This window comes from Camarhynchus parvulus, chromosome 3 (assembly GCF_901933205.1).
Source record: "Camarhynchus parvulus chromosome 3, STF_HiC, whole genome shotgun sequence".
NCBI classification, from domain to species: Eukaryota; Metazoa; Chordata; class Aves; order Passeriformes; family Thraupidae; genus Camarhynchus; species Camarhynchus parvulus.
This window is the reverse complement of record NC_044573.1, coordinates 20,878,489-20,895,178: the sequence shown is the minus strand read 5'-3', so window position 1 is coordinate 20,895,178 and position 16,690 is coordinate 20,878,489. Positions and strand designations below refer to the sequence as shown.

General features: G+C 40.7%; 1 protein-coding gene across 1 annotated transcript in view; it reads right to left on the bottom strand.

Annotated features, from left to right (window-relative positions):
• PTPN14 (protein tyrosine phosphatase non-receptor type 14) overlaps window positions 1–16,690 on the bottom strand; it is a 110,364-nt gene that overhangs the window by 19,379 nt on the left and 74,295 nt on the right. Inside the window, exons 6-13 of the mRNA XM_030946687.1 lie at window positions 15,905–15,975; window positions 14,172–14,259; window positions 11,675–11,763; window positions 9,993–10,080; window positions 9,292–9,374; window positions 6,918–6,975; window positions 3,724–3,802; window positions 583–2,072 (exon numbers count right to left, since the gene is read on the bottom strand). Coding sequence (XP_030802547.1) covers window positions 583–2,072; window positions 3,724–3,802; window positions 6,918–6,975; window positions 9,292–9,374; window positions 9,993–10,080; window positions 11,675–11,763; window positions 14,172–14,259; window positions 15,905–15,975 — 2,046 coding nt within the window. The remainder of the gene's footprint in view (window positions 1–582; window positions 2,073–3,723; window positions 3,803–6,917; window positions 6,976–9,291; window positions 9,375–9,992; window positions 10,081–11,674; window positions 11,764–14,171; window positions 14,260–15,904; window positions 15,976–16,690) is intronic.

Sequence of the window (16,690 nt, the reverse complement as noted above, 5' to 3'; positions counted from 1 at the left end):
TATTCAGAGAACTATGTTACATAAAGTGGCAGGAAGGGAATTAAAGATCATTTGAAAAAGATCCTGAGTTGCCATTATGTTTTGTGATACTTCACCTGACACGCTTGCAAAGGACAAATAAAACACCAGTGCCAAAATCACAATCTCCCACCCATCTCGGCAAACGTATTCCAGACTCGCCCTGCCCTCAAATCCTAAAGGGAAGCAGGCATCAAGGGGGGATTTGCCATCAGTCTCCTCATCCCCAGATGCCTGCCCTGCCATCCACCCACCTCCAGCCAGCACTGCTGCCAGGGCAGTGGCATCCTCAGCTGGGTCAGACACAGGTCTGGCCACCAGCCAAAGAGCCACAGCTGACAAAACAGACAAACCCAAGCAGTGCATGGGATCAACCCCCTTGACAGCCCGCAAAACCAAATTGTATATGGCACTTAATATCACATTTCCCAACTTTAAGCAAATCCACAGCTTCCCACCCACACGTTCCCTGCAGTTTACTGACCCAACAGATTTCTGGCATGGAAGTTGACCTGTGTGATTACTAATTTCCAAGAAGCCACCGCAACAGAGGAAGGCACTTACCCTCATCATGATCTCTCTTTCTATAATGCTGTCCTCGATAGAAAACATTTCAGACACAGGCCTCTCCTTGACCGGCTCTTTCTTGACCCGCTCCTTCACACTGGTGAGGTCAGGCTCTGAGATAGAGGGCCCCAGTGAAGAGCCATTTATTGCCACTTGATCAGTTCGAGAGACACTGATGGCTTTGGAAGGCCCTGGCCTCATGGCCTTGGCCCTGGCTACAGCCACAGAAATGCTAACGTGGTCCTGCCTCAGCGCTCCATTGCTGACACTTTTACGAGGCCCGGGATACTCTGGGGGAGGTTTATTTGGTATTCTAGCCAAGGCAGCTTGCAGCTGAGCGCTGTACTCCATGTTCTCGTGGAGGGCTGCTATCCGGGACACAGATTCCTGCGTTTCCTCTTCCTCTTCGCTTTCGCTGCTGTGTATCAGCATTGTGGCATCGGAAAACGTCTTTTTGTGGTGGTAGTGAGGGACCTGCTGAACTTCGTGGCCCATCTGAACTGGCTCTTCCGGCTGCACCTGCTCCCGCAGAGTGTTCCTGCGCGGCAGGGGGGCGTTTAAAGTTTTCAGGGCCATGGCTTCTATGCCGCGCACCATATTGCTGATGACCTCCAGGCTGTGGCGCTTGTTCACGGCTGTGTGGTGCTTCACGGCCATGAGGGGCTCACTGACCTCCTGCAGTGACTGGCGCACCACAGGCGAGCTGTCCTCCTGGAAGGTCTTCACTGAGAGCTGGACCTTGCGGGTGACCAGGTCAGGGCTGCTGCCACTGACGTACTTGTGCCGGTGGCTGGCCAGGTCAGGCGTGCTGGTGGCGGGGCGCGGGCGTGGGTACGGAGGCGGGGGCCTGAAGAGATAGTTCTTGAGCATGTGGGTGGTGTTGTAGCTCTGGCCGCTCTGCAGCTGCATGTTGGCCAGCTCTGGGGTGCTGACCGTGTGGGATATGGCGCTGGCTGCTGTCTTATTCTGGGCAGCATTGTTGGGGTTCATTTGGTCAGACGGGGCCACGGGTTTGTTATAGGCACCCCCCTGGGGCCCGTAGGTGATCGTGTAAGGGTGCCTCTCTCGAATCTCAGGCTGGCTGTAAACTAGGTCCTCTGGCTGGTTGTAAGCATGTGTGTTTCCAATATTGAGATTTCTCAAAGACTGACTTTGGCTGTCCATCTGGATCACCCCTCTCTTCATTTGCCTCATGACAGTTTCATAATCTGGAGTTGGCCTGTAAGACGGGACGATGATTGCACTGTGTCTGTGGCTGGGGATATAGTCTGCTCTCATGATGTCACTCCCCGGGATGCTCAGATTTGAGGACATTGGAGATGCCTGGATGAAGTTCTGCGAGCGATTGAGGGAGTTCATGCTGTGGGCACTGCATACACTCCCATTGGGTCCATTACCATTCAAGTAGCTGAAGTCCATTGGACACCTATCCAAACTGGTCTGAGACCTACAGTAGAAAGTTTCTTCATTTCCATGGAAAATGCTATCTGTGTAGAGTAGAGAGAGAAATGTTGACAATTTTAACCCACAAGGACTTATTCACTGCTAACAAAGCTTCAAATGCATTCTGCACCAGTGAGTACAGAGACAGCTTAGTGCACAAGTGCAGGGAATGTTTGGTCTTGGGAGCATCCTTGAGCCATCAATATAGAACTAAAGCAAAGCTACCAACATAAACATTACCAACGCTTAGCAAAACATGGTAGTAGTTCAGATCCGTGTGGGAAACATGAAAGGGGAAAGAGAGGAAGTATTTTTGCCTGAGGTGGCAAGGAAGAATAAAGGGGCATCTCCTCCCTTACCATCGTGAAAGGGTTCACTGATGCTGGCACCTTAAAACTCCAGCACTGCAAGCATATGGTTAACCTGAAAAATTTTCTTGTCTCTTCTGTTGATACATGGCTATCTGAGATTTAGAGTAGCAGAGGACTGTGAAATTGGAAATCCTACTTTAGACCAATCAACAGTTTTGAGGATCTGAAGTAGGACACATTTGAGTGATCAAAGCTCAGTGAAAAAAAAAAAGGAAAAAAAAACCCAAAAAACAAACCACCCTGCAGATGCACTATAGAATGTTAAATGCTTCAGCAAAGCCCTGAGAGGAAAGCAAGACAATAAAGACCATATCCTGGATCACAACTTTACTGGAAGTCTGTCCCTGTTGAAAATCTTGAAACAGAAGGGTAGTACTACCAAACTCTGAAATCTGCTAGTTCTTTCAAAATATAGAAAAGTCTGTTGTAAAACTAAGAGAATTTTACAATTCTTCTAAAATTGAGAATATTCTTCACAGCCTCACCTCCACAGTAGAACAGTAGTAGCCACTAAGTCAAGTCTACTGTATGCAAGGAACTCTACTAAATGGCTCCTTTCAAAACTTCCCAAATTCTGCCTTAAAAATAGTCAGACACCACAATCGAAAACACTAACAGGTATGATTGAGAGCTCCTCTGCTGGTAAGAGTACTTCAGCTGTACCTCTCACAAATTTCAAAGAACAGCAGCCTAACAGACCTGGCTACGTGTATTCCAAAAGGTAGGGTGGTTAAGGGTGTGAGTCTCAAGCTGTTTAGGGGCTGGGCTCCATTCCCAGACTTGATCAAAGTAACCTGGCACAACCTCTTAAAGAATTTATTTGTCAAATATGGGCGTGAAAATAGTTAACCCTCCTCGTGTCTGTAAGGCTAACAATGCAGGCAGATGGTGGTGAAAAATCAGCAGAAAAGGTTCTCCACAGATACAGTTTCATGGACAGGACATTATGATTTCTCCTACAGCAAAAGCTTTTTGCTGTCTTCTTTTCCCTCACTCGGTTTCTCTCCCTGGCCCCAGCTGGCACTGCCTTTGAGTACAGCCATCATACTCCCTTTAGAAATTATTTTTTCAGTTCACTGAACTGGAATACCAAGTTTAAGGTCCATATAATCACATGCAGATATTTTAGGGAAATTTGAAAACTAGAATTGGACTTCAAACAGAACACTTACTGCAACATTAACTATAAAACTGCTAGTTCTCCTGCAGCAGCAGCTCCCATTTGACCATGATGGCATTATAAATCTGGATATAAGGCTTAGGAGCTTCTTTGCATACACATAAAATTGAAGTACATTAAAGGGAAAATATATGCTCTAAGTACCTTGTGAATTATGTGTTTCAGTGTAGTGTTCTCCACACTGGACATGCATAGGAGGCAGTATAAAAGGATGTTGTCTTGGCTGAAATAAAAACACAAGGAAATAAAAAACCATTAGCCACAATTTTTGCAACTGAAACAGGAAAAATGGTTCTGTGCCCCTTCCACTGAATACTGCTCCTTCTTACCCAGCCAAAAGCACATCTTGGCAGTTCCTTTTAGAACAGAGAATAACTTTTTGTAAATTGCTTGCTAATTTTGTTACAGAGTCCAAAACTGACCAGTTAAGATTCCTTTAAGCTCAACCACTTCAGAAAACAACATCCACAGTTTCAGCTCTTCTAAAATTCTTCACATTTTTATTAAAAGCTCTTGCCCTTGAAGAATTAAACCCAAACAAAACAGACACCTAATCAGGACAAAAGCAGACATGGAACAAATTCAAGGACTTAGGACACTGTTATATATGCAATAAGACCACATATGGACTTAAAAGAACTCTGTAAATTACACAAACATTGAATTCCTTAGATAATGAATTCGAGTTTACTCCAATAACCTGCACCGAAAGAATTTTTTAAATGCAAATCTCAGAGGGGTCAATTCAGCATTAAATCAGCAGGATCATTTACAGAAAATAAATCAGAGCTGACACCGTATTCCCCAGCTTTGTCCCTTGGCAAACCAACGTGTTTTGCAATTCGACTTTGCCACCTGCACTGCAACGTTCTGTCTGGTGTCACTGAGCAAAGTTTATGAAAACATATTTCAATATATGAAGTAAGCAGAAAGACAAGGAAGACACTCCTGTCTCATGAATGTGTCCTCCTCAGCAGCAGAATAAGGGCTTTTCATCCAGGCTGATTCACGTAGCTCAAACTATTAAGGAATACTGTGGATGCCCAAGGCAAAAAACCCCACATAATCTGCCTTTGTGTGCACATGCACCAATAAGCACCCTGCAAGTTTGCTAGCAAAGAGTGGGTGGGGAAGGGGTAAGATTTACATTTTCCATGTAAATGGTGAGAAGGAATAAGAATCAAAGATACTGAGCTCGGTATGAATTCTTGCATACAAAATAGGTGTGTTACGCCAGAGCTGGAAAACAGCAAGAAGCATTTTTGCTACAAGAACTACTTCCAAAGGTATAAAACCCTAGTCTCACTGAACAACCTGGGCCAAGGAGACTGCTGTTGACAATTTTAGTAGAGGAGCTGAGGCTGGAGCTGGTGCTGTAAAGCCTAACAAATGGAGGGCAGAGGAAAAGTGCAAGGAAAGAGAAGCGACTCCTACTAAGAATGCATATATCTGGAGCAGACATTTTTCTTTGTGATAGATGTTATGAAAGCTATCTGCAAGAAATCTGGAATTTTTATTTCTAAGGCCCAACTGCCTCCTCTGAAAAAAAGAGAACCTTGGGGTCTGCAGAACAACAATAGCCAAATTAATGATGACTGGGATTTTTTTAAAAATCGGTTAATTAAACACACCATTATATTAAGATCTCCTACACTGAGGGTTTTTTTCTGGAAAACCAACATTGCTGGGTGGTCTGAGAAACCATGCCAAATCCATATAAAGGGTCTTGATCTGAAAGTAAAGAACATGATCCCTAGTGAAGTGGCAGAGCCTCACCCCAAAGATTCCACTTCACTTCCCATTTCTGCCTACTGATTTATTGCTACACAAGACAAATGAATAGGTAGGTGTATGAAGGTATGTGCAGTTCAGACAACAGTCAGGAGGGCTTTTTTTTCCTCCCAAAGAGAACTGTTCCAACAAGTTAGCAGAACAATTACGAAAAAGGCAGCCGAAAGTTCACCGTGAGCAGTCAGCAGCCCAGCGCACTTTTCAATTGATGAGCCCACATTCTTCCTCTTGATCTTCCTGAGATTCTGGGGATTTAAAGCTTGTTGCATGCTTATGCTTAAAGCGAAGTGTCAGCACAACTTGTTTTTTCTTTTGAAACAGCAGATTTCCATTTTCATATATAATTAGAAAGCAGCTCACTTTGCCCCCTCCTGATATTACAGAGGCTGTAGCATAAAAATGCAAAGCGCCATTCATTTTTTCACCTTCAGTTTTTCATAGTCATTTCCAGGGTTCTAACTCATAGATACCAAAAATATTGTAAATATGCTACAGAGAATGCAACACACAGTCTGTGTAATGGATTCTATACATTCACACAGGAAAACAACCCGTATTGAAATCTGCAAGGATAAAGCTATCTTGAAATCAGTACCTGCTTAAGCCTAATTTTGGAACATTTTCACAAACTGTAACCACACTGTGGGGAAATGTCAAGAAAACACTTTGCCCACATCACCTTTCTGCCAGGCAGCAATAGGGAAATGGACTTTTCACTCTGGAAAGGTCTACAAAGTAGGTATAACTTACACCACACATTAAAACTGCAACCTGCATAGAGATAATATTGCCCTCTGTCCAAGGAACCAGCAGTGCTACTGTTACAGAAATTCAGAATCCTTAAAATAAGATTAAAAAATACTGACATGCTAGATGCTAAAATTTAATCAAAAAAGAGTTTCTTTAGAATGGACAGGAGAAAACAAAAAGACTAACGCTTTTTTTTTTTTTGTAAATATTTCAGGAAAAAAACCACCCAGTTTTGTCAGATTGATAGTGTTTCTGGGGATTAGTTAAATGGAAATAAAAAACAATTTAAGAAAAACTCTGAATCACAATCCTGATTGATTCTAATAGTTTAACTTAAATTAATGGCAACTTCACATATAAAATAGGGTCTTAATCCAAGAAGCTGCTAAATTGTAAGTAGTCTTTATATAAAACCATGAGGATTGAAGAACTGTGAAATGTAACATTTTGTAATGACTAGATTAGATGCACAGAGAACAAGACACTTCAAATCCTTTCTAGAGGATTATTTTCTCTACATATTGAAATAACCTCAATGCAGCCAAAAAGATGCTCAGTTTCTGCAGGGCAAATAAAAATATAATGCCTTGAAGATTGTAATTTTTACTACTCAGTGGCGATATTATCCAGTTAATCAATCTGGGCAGTCACACCCTTGAAACTCATTCCAATCATATTGCCAACAAGAAATGAGTTAATGGGCTTAGTTGAAATTTAGAAAGTCGTTCATCTTACACAATGCCTCATCCCATCAGAAATGGTATAGATATTCTTAAAGACCTCACAGTGGCACATACCAAAGATGACCTACTCCAGGTTGGCCGCCGTCGGATAGGGGGAGGAGAATTTGATTGTCTGTGGAGGAAAAAGAGAAATGATAGAAACCACAATATCTCAATTCTGACTCAAGAATGAATGGGAAAAACAAGATGTGAAGAATCTGTTCATATTGCTCATTACTGAGATTTTCAGATATATGAATAAATGAAAATAATTCAGGTTCTCCTTTAAATACAGGAAATGTTCCCATTCCAAACTATACATGCCTTTTGATCATTATCCTATTTGGCTCACTTGGAAACACAAGAAAGAAAAATTCTGGTTTAAAATGAATTCAACATGTCTCTTAAGTAAAAAAACTGAACATGGCAGACAAGTACAATCTCAGGTGACTTAATGTGAACACTAACACAAGGACAGTGTTATGAAATTGATAGCAATCACTCCAAAGCAATGCACACAGATCAAGAAGAAAAGGAAAAAAAAACATCTGGTTAGACAATACTAGCAGAGCCACATACAATGTTAGAGTAGCCAGATGCAGTGGAAGGAACAAGGAGTGTAGGAGATAAAAAAAATACGAGGAAGGGAAAGAAACAAGTTGAAAGGAGGTAGAAATATAGTGCTTACGTGAAGAGAGGAAAGGTGGAATTTGTCCTCTTACAGTTTCTGATCTGGTGAATGATGTTATGTGCAATTAGAGGAAAGGCACACAGGAAAACAAACAACTATCATTATAACACAGAGGGCAGGAAAATTATTTGGCTAGAAAACACACACTGGCATATGCTGTCATCAATATCTGAAGCTCTAGCACACAAGCTTGTACCACGTGAGACCATGGTCAGGAGAGCAGTTCTAATGACCAAAATACATTGAAACTTGTTATTTCACTCTGACTTTGTGACATCCCCTACCTTTATTAGTCCAAATATCTGCAAGTGGCCTGTGAATCTGCTACATACAACACTTTCATAGGATCCACATACTTATGGTTCAGTGTTTAGTAAGAAACATGATCAAAAGCTATGGCTTCTGCAGTCTGGATTATGACTGGTAACAGAAAGCTCTCTCTGTTGACCCCAACACAGCTTCAAAGGGAAAATATCCCAAGGTGACACACTATGGTATTTTGTTTTCTTTCTTGACTGTCACAAGGAAAACAATCAGGAGCGCCCTTTGAATTCAATCCCTCTGGAACCATTAAAATTGAATTTAGTATTGGACTATTGAAATACATTATATGCTGCTAAGAAATGTCTTTTCCAGTCTTTCACTCACTTCCCAGGAACTGTAAGCAACATGTAAAATCTAACCAACATCTCTTTTCTGTAAGTGAAAAGATCACTTGAAGCAGTTCACCTCTCTGGACTCTCCTATGCTCTAACTCACCGTATGTCAATATAATGTGCGCACACATGAAAGACCTTCCAATCTTCCCCTCACCATTTTGGCTTTATTTTCCAACAGATGGCATTACCCAGCTGAACAGATGGGATGTCCAGCTCTAACTAGAGTTGTTGATAGAGATGAGACTTCTTCGTGGTAAGTTTTGCAAGAATTTAATGTTCTCTGCTATACACACCCAGCACACCACGAAAATTTCTCAAAACTCTAGCCTTTTGAAAGCCAAATTTATCTCAATCTGAAAATGTGTGCTGGTGTAAATGAAACATCTCAGCTAAGAAACAGACTTTTTAATTAAAGCTAAAGCCTAATGAATTCCTCCTTCAGTTAGAAGGAATCCACCTGTGTGAGAGGACTAGCTCAAGGCCAGTTTTTAAGTAAGTGCTCAAACCAGAGCCTAAAGGAGACTTCAGGTTTAGATTTACAATCTCTGCTGTGTTGTGGCAGCACAGCGATGCAGATTAACACACCCAGGTGTCCTCCCTCGTTCAGCATGCATAAGAGGCAGATAAATTATCCTGCCCAAACTAGAAGATGACAGCCTCCACTCTCCAGCACCTTTAGCTGCTGGATGGGCAGTGCATCTGCTGCTACAACTCACATTTTGACATGATGACCTATGTCATCTTTCACTCCAGTTTAGGCTAATACTCTGGGCTATCAACAGCAGACAAGACCTTCAAGACTCCCTGTAGGATTTGGCTGTGTGGGGAGCACCAAAGCTCACAAGGCTCAGAATGAAATTTCATTCTCAACCGTCTGTTGTTGCTGTTGGTTAAAACCAGAAAAAAAGGGAAAGGGGAGAAGAATAACTGACATACATGACTAGAAAAAAAAAATTAAAAAACCAAAACAAAACCCCACGCACCCCCACCCAAAAAAAGAAGAAAAAATCCCAAAAACCAAACAAAACCAGTCCCGCCAAAATTCAGACCAACTCCAAAGCAAGGTGTCAGAAAGCAACTGTGAAGCAAGAGTACTCACTCTGTGCAGATTTTGTTCTGTTTGTAAAACTTGTGTCTTGATGCAAAGAGACGTGAAATATATTTAGCATTTTCAAGATCATCCTTTAAAAATGAGAAAAAAAATAGGAAAAAAAAGTCATTTATTTTGTTATTTTTACCAAGAAGTGACAAAAGCTTTTTAAAATGGAATCTGGCTCCCAAGAACACATCTAATGGTCTCAAGAGCACTGAAGGCATGGGATTACTGAAACCCAGTGGTGCACATTTACACACTGCCACTTCACTGCTAAGGCACAGTAGCGGGGGACTGCAGCAATAAAATGGCTCAAGCTTGCTGGTCCAGCTTCTGTACTGGCCTTGGTTCAGGGAGAAGTGGAGTGATTTTAAACAGCACAGAACAGCACCATGGCCCTCTGAGTTCCACTACGTGCACACATGGTAGCTCATGCCCAGTTTCTACTTATACTGCTGTATTTATGCCATTCTAAAAGCACTTCAGTTTTTTTGCAGACTTCCCAGCATAGGACATTTCAGGACGCTTGGAAGAAAACATAGAAATTAGTAGCTAAATGAAGTTAATTTCTCTTTCTTCATAAAGTACAACAGGAATGTGAGGGGGGTGGTGTTATGCAAGTGAGCCTCTCTGGGAAAAAAGAATTTTAAAGGTTTATTTTTACATAAGTAGCTTTCATGATGACACTGATCAGATCTTTTTCTTACTGTGTGAAAGAGTACATTCTCTTCTTTGTTGATCAACTCTAGAACAATTGAAGACTTGTTATGAGCAATATTCCCAATGTCATTCCACCTGCAGAGTAAAAAAATGCATTGGAGTTTGCCAACACATACATTCAAACATTTCACAAACACAGTAAGAATCCTTTCGTCAACATCAGTCTCATTTTATGGGAAAGGTTTTCAGTAACTTTTTGGTGAAGAAACCTGGTCAGGAAAACAAGGAAATCAGGTTCTGATTTAAAGTGAAAGGATAGACAGCTCTTAACCCAAAGCAGCAGAGTTAAAAGCTCTCTTTAAAAGCACAAATGTGAAGACCCACAATAGAAGACACTTTGAAAACACAGTAGTGATAACCATTTTACTGAACTGTGGCATTTTGGAACTGATAGATTTTAGCGACATGTAACAGAATTATTTTGTTTTAAGTGTCATTCCTCCCCAAATGCTGTTTCCACCTTTCATGCAGTGCGAATTCTTGCTAAAGAAGGTTAAGTTGACAACATAGTTATGTAGGCTATGCATACCATGTTAATACTCTGGCCTTATGTTTGCAATCTTTTTTTTTCCCCAAGTAATTGTCAGGTTGCCCAAGATTTGAGTTATAATCTTCTTACAAATAGCTGACAGACATTTGCGTACATCGCATGCAATCCACGGGTATGGAAGGGACTTGTTTGTTCTGTTTGCAGCATGCATTCCTCTTCATGTCATGGCAGGATGCTTGCAGTGCATATTTCCAGAGAGTTAGAATCCCAGCACTAACTCTCATTTCTACATGTAAAGAAATTTCTTGCTTTTGTCACCTGGCCCAATTAAAGGATTATCTAATTTCTTCTCAAAATTTCGTATGCAAAACATCAATTACAGGGAAAAGGGAGCACTAACATTTTTTAAGCTGACTAATGAAAGCTCTTTTAAGGCAACCCTCCCCCCAGAATTCCAGCTGAAGTCTGATATAAGCCTTAGCTACTGACTGAAAATCAGTGCACCTCAAAACCCATAACTTTTAGGCTGCACAAAATTCCTACTCTAATCACAGGGATTAGTAAAAATCCACTTCAAGTAAACAGTAACAGTAATAAAAATACCCACTAGAAGAGTAGCAAAGAAGAGCAAAACTATCTTCCCTGGAACCATGGAGATTTCTAGCAACATTTTCATACAGAACAAACCCACAAAAGAAAGTTAATGGATAAGTCATTCTTATTAACCAAAATAAACTGCAGAAGAAACAATAGAGTGACACAGCCATGATTTTCAAAATCACAGAATAAGAAAGTTGAACATTTTTTAGTGGGGCACCTAAATGTGGCAACCAGATTTTCAGAAGTGTTGAGCTCCCAAGGCTGCCAGCTGTGAGGTTTAAGAGATTTGCATTCAGAAGCATCAAAGAAGAAGACATAAAGACAAGAGAAGAAAAGGGATCAAAGCCTTGTAAGCTAGAACAAGATACATGACAGGCTACTACAACTTTCTTGCCATCCAACTCATTCACAGACATCAGAAATTATCCTTTATCTCTCTTTGGGCCAGGAAACCAATCCTGAAAACAGCAAGGTTACTACTCCTTAGTTAGAGGACTGGCACTATTACAGTCACATATGTAAGGAAAAAATCCCACACATACAGCTCTGGATAATAATATAAAAGACACTAATTTTTACCTATAGATCACAGTTGTCCTTCCAATTCTGTTTTTTATGAAGATGCCCATGAAGAAAATACCAAGGTGTATGTCATTTCCATGGTTATCCTGCAGAGAAAGGATAATAAATTTAATTTAATAAATACTCTGGTCAATAGGTTTACAGAAATGCATGCTGAAGTACCAAAGAGAAGCCCTTCATTGTGGATGCATGACCAGTCTATATTTTGCAGCTTGACTGGACTCTGATTTTCATTATTTAAGAGCAGTTAGCACTTATGTGGATTCATTGTGCTGATTAGTGAGAACAGAAGAAGGATAAATGACCTCCAAGTTCTCCTCTCCCAAACACCATGCAGACCACAAACTGGCATTCACTGCATAATATCCACATGCCCTGTCTTTGTGATTGCAACTATCTAGAGCCTGTAGGAGTACCAAAAGCCATAGCTCTCTTTCACAGTCATGGTATTTCTCCAGACATCTGTTAAAACATGTACAGATTTCAGAACACCACACCTGGAGATGGAATCCCTCTCAAAAGCTCTACCCTTTACACTTCCTCCTTTAAGTTCTCCATGTAGAAATTCACAGCATGTCACCCCAAAAAGTACTTTCATCTCTATGCAGCTACATCCTCTACTGATTTTCAGTTGTTGGGTTAAATATTCAGCTGCACACACCACATAAAAACAATGTAATACCAGTAGACTCTAAGAAGTCCTATTGCTTTTGCACCTACCCATGTCTCCTTGCAGGCTCCTGTTTGAAAAACCATGTGCTCCTGATCTATTTTACAATCTGTTTTCTTAAAAAAGACTTTTCCTTTTTTTCTTTTTTTTTGCTACAAAAGCTTAATACTGTTGACAAAGAGGTTTTGCTACGTTTATCAACAAGCAAGAACAGTTCCCCCTTAGCTGCATATATAGTAATTGATTCACACTTTAAAGTGGTAAACAGAAATCACACTAACACCATGAGTGTGGTTAGAAAGGATATGAGAGAAGTTAATGCACTATGCCTGCACACACTGTACAAACCATCAGGTGCCCCTGCATTTTAATAGACCAGGTTAGAGCTGTTCTCCTGGCCTTGCTGTGTTGATCCTCAGAAGGCAACGATGGAGTCTCTGCACCTGTTTAACTACTGAGTGCTAGGCCTTTTGCAAACAAACCATGGCTGGCAATTCATCCACAAGCTGAGAGTCAGCAGTTTAGTCTGATTAGAGGACAACACATTCTTCTGCCTTGTGCCACAGGGAGTTTTACAAGGCAAAAAGATTGGGAATAGTGGGAGAAAATGTATGTATTTGTTCACATACAAGTAATATATCTACGTGTGTGCATGTATACACACAAATACCTGCATGGAAAGAAAGACACATAATTGTAATAACATTTCCTACCTGGGAAGAAAGAGAAATCTTTTGTTTTCCCCTTTGAATGCAGTTCTGTTTGTGTCCACGGCCAGCATGCTGCTCCTTAATGCAAGGCTAACACCTTCCTGCCATTTTGCAGAGCACCCAGTCCACTGTTCATACTTACCTTACTGACACATGAAATAATATCTAATGACACTTCCAACACAGAAATCTGTTGCAGTAGTGTGCAGCATTATTCCAAATGAATTTGAGGAGAGCTTTCATTTCATTCATTGACAATAAACATTCCAAAATTTTTTTGGTAGGTTGAAAGTTTTTTGCCATTCAGCTCCTTCCCTCCAGGCTGATTCTGAGATTGGTGCCAAAGGATCAATTTTGACTTCAAAACAAGCAGGAAGTTTGTTTTGTTTGGTGTGCATTTGGGTTTGTTTTTAAATTCCAAGTTATCTTTAACTAGCAGGAAAACCACTCACAATCCACCACTCATGGTGTCTGGGTAGGTTAGCAAAAAGAAATGGGTCATGTTGGGAACAGTGGTGCTCAGTTTCTCAGCACAACTTTACCATGGCAGCATGTGCTCCATAAGGCCACACATCCAGACAACCAATGGAAGGATGGGACTTCCAGTGAACGGAAAGTGACTGCAAATGCAAAATAATCCCTGAAATTCCCCCTTATTAAAAAATGCATGGAGGACCTGTGTGCACATATAGGGAACTAAGGAAAAGTAAAGTTAATGCTTGGTAAGTAGTAACTTAGAAAGACATGAAAAGATCTCCTTTTCCTATCGTGTTAAAGATGACTGGAGCTGATATTCATTTGCCCTGGCCACTCTCCCGTAGACAGCACATGAAAGAAAAACAAGGAGCATCTCTTATTCCCAAGAGAGCACACCTTAGAACATAGCAACCTCTTCTGTAACAAGGATTTTCATGGAAGAGAAGCAGCAATGTAGGCCTAAGCAATCCTCATGTTGCAACGTCCATTCAAACTACCAGCAGTCATTTCACCCTCTGAAGCAGTTAAACAAGTCCTGTCTCTTTTGGACAAACATGACTTGCATGCAGACCAAAGGTTGCTGCAGAGTGCTGCATCGTTTGATTCAGAGGTTCCTTTACAATATACACTGACATACCTTCACAGGGAAAATTTCCTGTCCAAACCCATCCAGACGTTCCACTTCATTGATGTACATTAGCTCAGCCTCTGCTGCTGTAATGCCACTGCAATACATTAACAAAAGGCAGTGAATAGTTCAATATTACACACACACACACAAAAATACTAGCAAAAAAAAAGTGAGTTTCACAAACCACTTGAGAAGACACTTTGGAAACACTGGCTAGAAATGCACAACACAAAAATAACTTTCAACATTAGGATCATTTTCAGCAAGGGGGGAAATTTTAGTAATGTCAGTAAGCTAAGGTACAAAGCACAGTTCAAATGACAGGAGGAACAAAAAGAACTGATCACATTACTCAGCTTCTTCCATATACATAAAATCTTCTCCAGGCTTTATTAAACCACCAGGCTGTGGATAGTTTTGGAGGGACAACTTGAACCATAGGGGTGTTAATCTGCCTGAATATTATACAAGGCCACTGGAGCTTCCTAAAATAACTTAAAAGGAAAGACCTACATTTTCAAGTTGGCTGTTAAAAACACAGGCACTAAATCCAAAAGTTGAACAGATTCTCTTTCATGAGAGAACAAACCAGCTGAAAACTTTTACACACGTGTCTACACACGCTCCTGTCATAGCTCAGGAATTCAAACAGATTTCAGTTCTCAAAAGCAGGTCAGAATAGATTGCAGGTTGCTCCAAAAAAAGCCACTATTAATTTTTCTCCTCTTTACTCCTCCTTACCACAGCTTACAAACAGAAATATAGGAACCAAATACCTGGGAGAAGGGACGTGGAATACGACCTACCTGCTGAAGTGAGAGGAAGTATTTGCTCTTTGTGTTGCAGAAATAGCACTATAGAGCACAGCAGGTGAGAAATCTTTGCTTTCAAGTCTGTGAGTTAACCAAGATCACACAAGCAGCCCATGGCAGGGAGAGAACAGAACCAGGCCTGTTCATGGCCAGCTTGGAAGCTATTCCTTTGGTTGCATCAAAGGCCCAGGCTTGCATTGAAACTCAAAACTGAGAATGGCCTTAGACTCAGAGATTGGTATTTGTCCTTTTACAACCAGTTTCTCTCATGTAATGGGGAATGCAGCATCTTTCACATAATATTCATATTGCATATGACATGTGGGCACTGCCATTTTTTCCCATAACAGCACTCTAGAGGTTTGAACACTTCCACCACTGAAACACCCGGACAACATGAAAGACACTTGCTCACAAAGAAGGGTTTTTTTAGTGAAGCACTAATGCACACACTCCTGGCTCATTAACTGGTAACACTATACTGTGTCTTCTCCTTGAGACTTCAAACCCAATTCCTGTTATTTTCACTTCCATTAGACCGAGAGCATTTGTATCCCACTCCTCTTGAGAGAGGCCCTTGGATCACCACTGATCAAGTCACAGGGTCTTTCACATCAGGATTTAAATGAAATCAGAAAAAGAATGGAGTCTACTGCATAGGACCAGTAGGGTAACACCTGGTCATTAAACTTAAGGGTGTAAATGCTCGTTTATTTGGGATTAAGCTCCTCAGTAATTTTGTGTTTACAAGAGGCAGATAATCTTCTGTGATAGACTAACTAAAAATCCAGTGACACAAAGCATAATAGCAACATGAAGATAAGCTAGTTAAACACTGCCAGGAATGCATGGGGAGGCAGGGAAGTACTAGAATGATGATAAAAAAATTTTTTTTAAATAGCACAAACTTTATCATATCAAGCTCACCTGTGAGTTCGGTGCTCCTGAGCAACCTTCTGAGTCAGGTCCTCCAGAACAGCTTCATCCTGGGTCCAGTCCTGTAAGAACATGAAGCAGCATCAAAAACTAGTCAGCCGAAGAGAGAGAGGATAAAATGGCAGACAGAAATTATGAAAACAGACAGTTCAAGACTTGTAGTTACAGAGAGAGAACCTATCACTGACCTCATTGAAAATTCAAAACATGGGATGCTGAAAATATGTGAGAAGAACACAAAACTCTGATAATTTTTTTTTACCTTCTTTTGAGAGGGTAAAGAGATACTGTTAAAAATAGGGGTAATGTCCTTGTTCTTCCAAAATAGAGAACAGAATACAGAGTGCAGACCTTGTCCTGGATAAGTACTGAACAAATCCTTAAAAAATTTGGAAATCTACAAAATAATATATACCTTTTAAAAACAATATAATACACAGACCATGGAAAAATGGAAAATGAATTCATGAGTATTTTTTGAAAATGAAAAAAATGGAAAATGAATTAATGAGTATTTTTTGTCCTGCAACATACGGGTACTCCCTTCCTCATGTTAAAGGGATTGAGTTTTGCTACTTCTTTGAAGATGCATTAAAACCTACTTAATGCTTGCAACACACTTCTGAGCAGAAATTTTTATACTCTCCAAATTTAATAATGTGCGGTAGAAACAATTCTGAAATAATTGGGAGCAAGTTAATAAAGGAAGTCTACTCATAAATTCAAGGCCAAAAAAAGGAAGCTGAAAAACTTTCTTGCAAAACCTCAAAGTTCTTA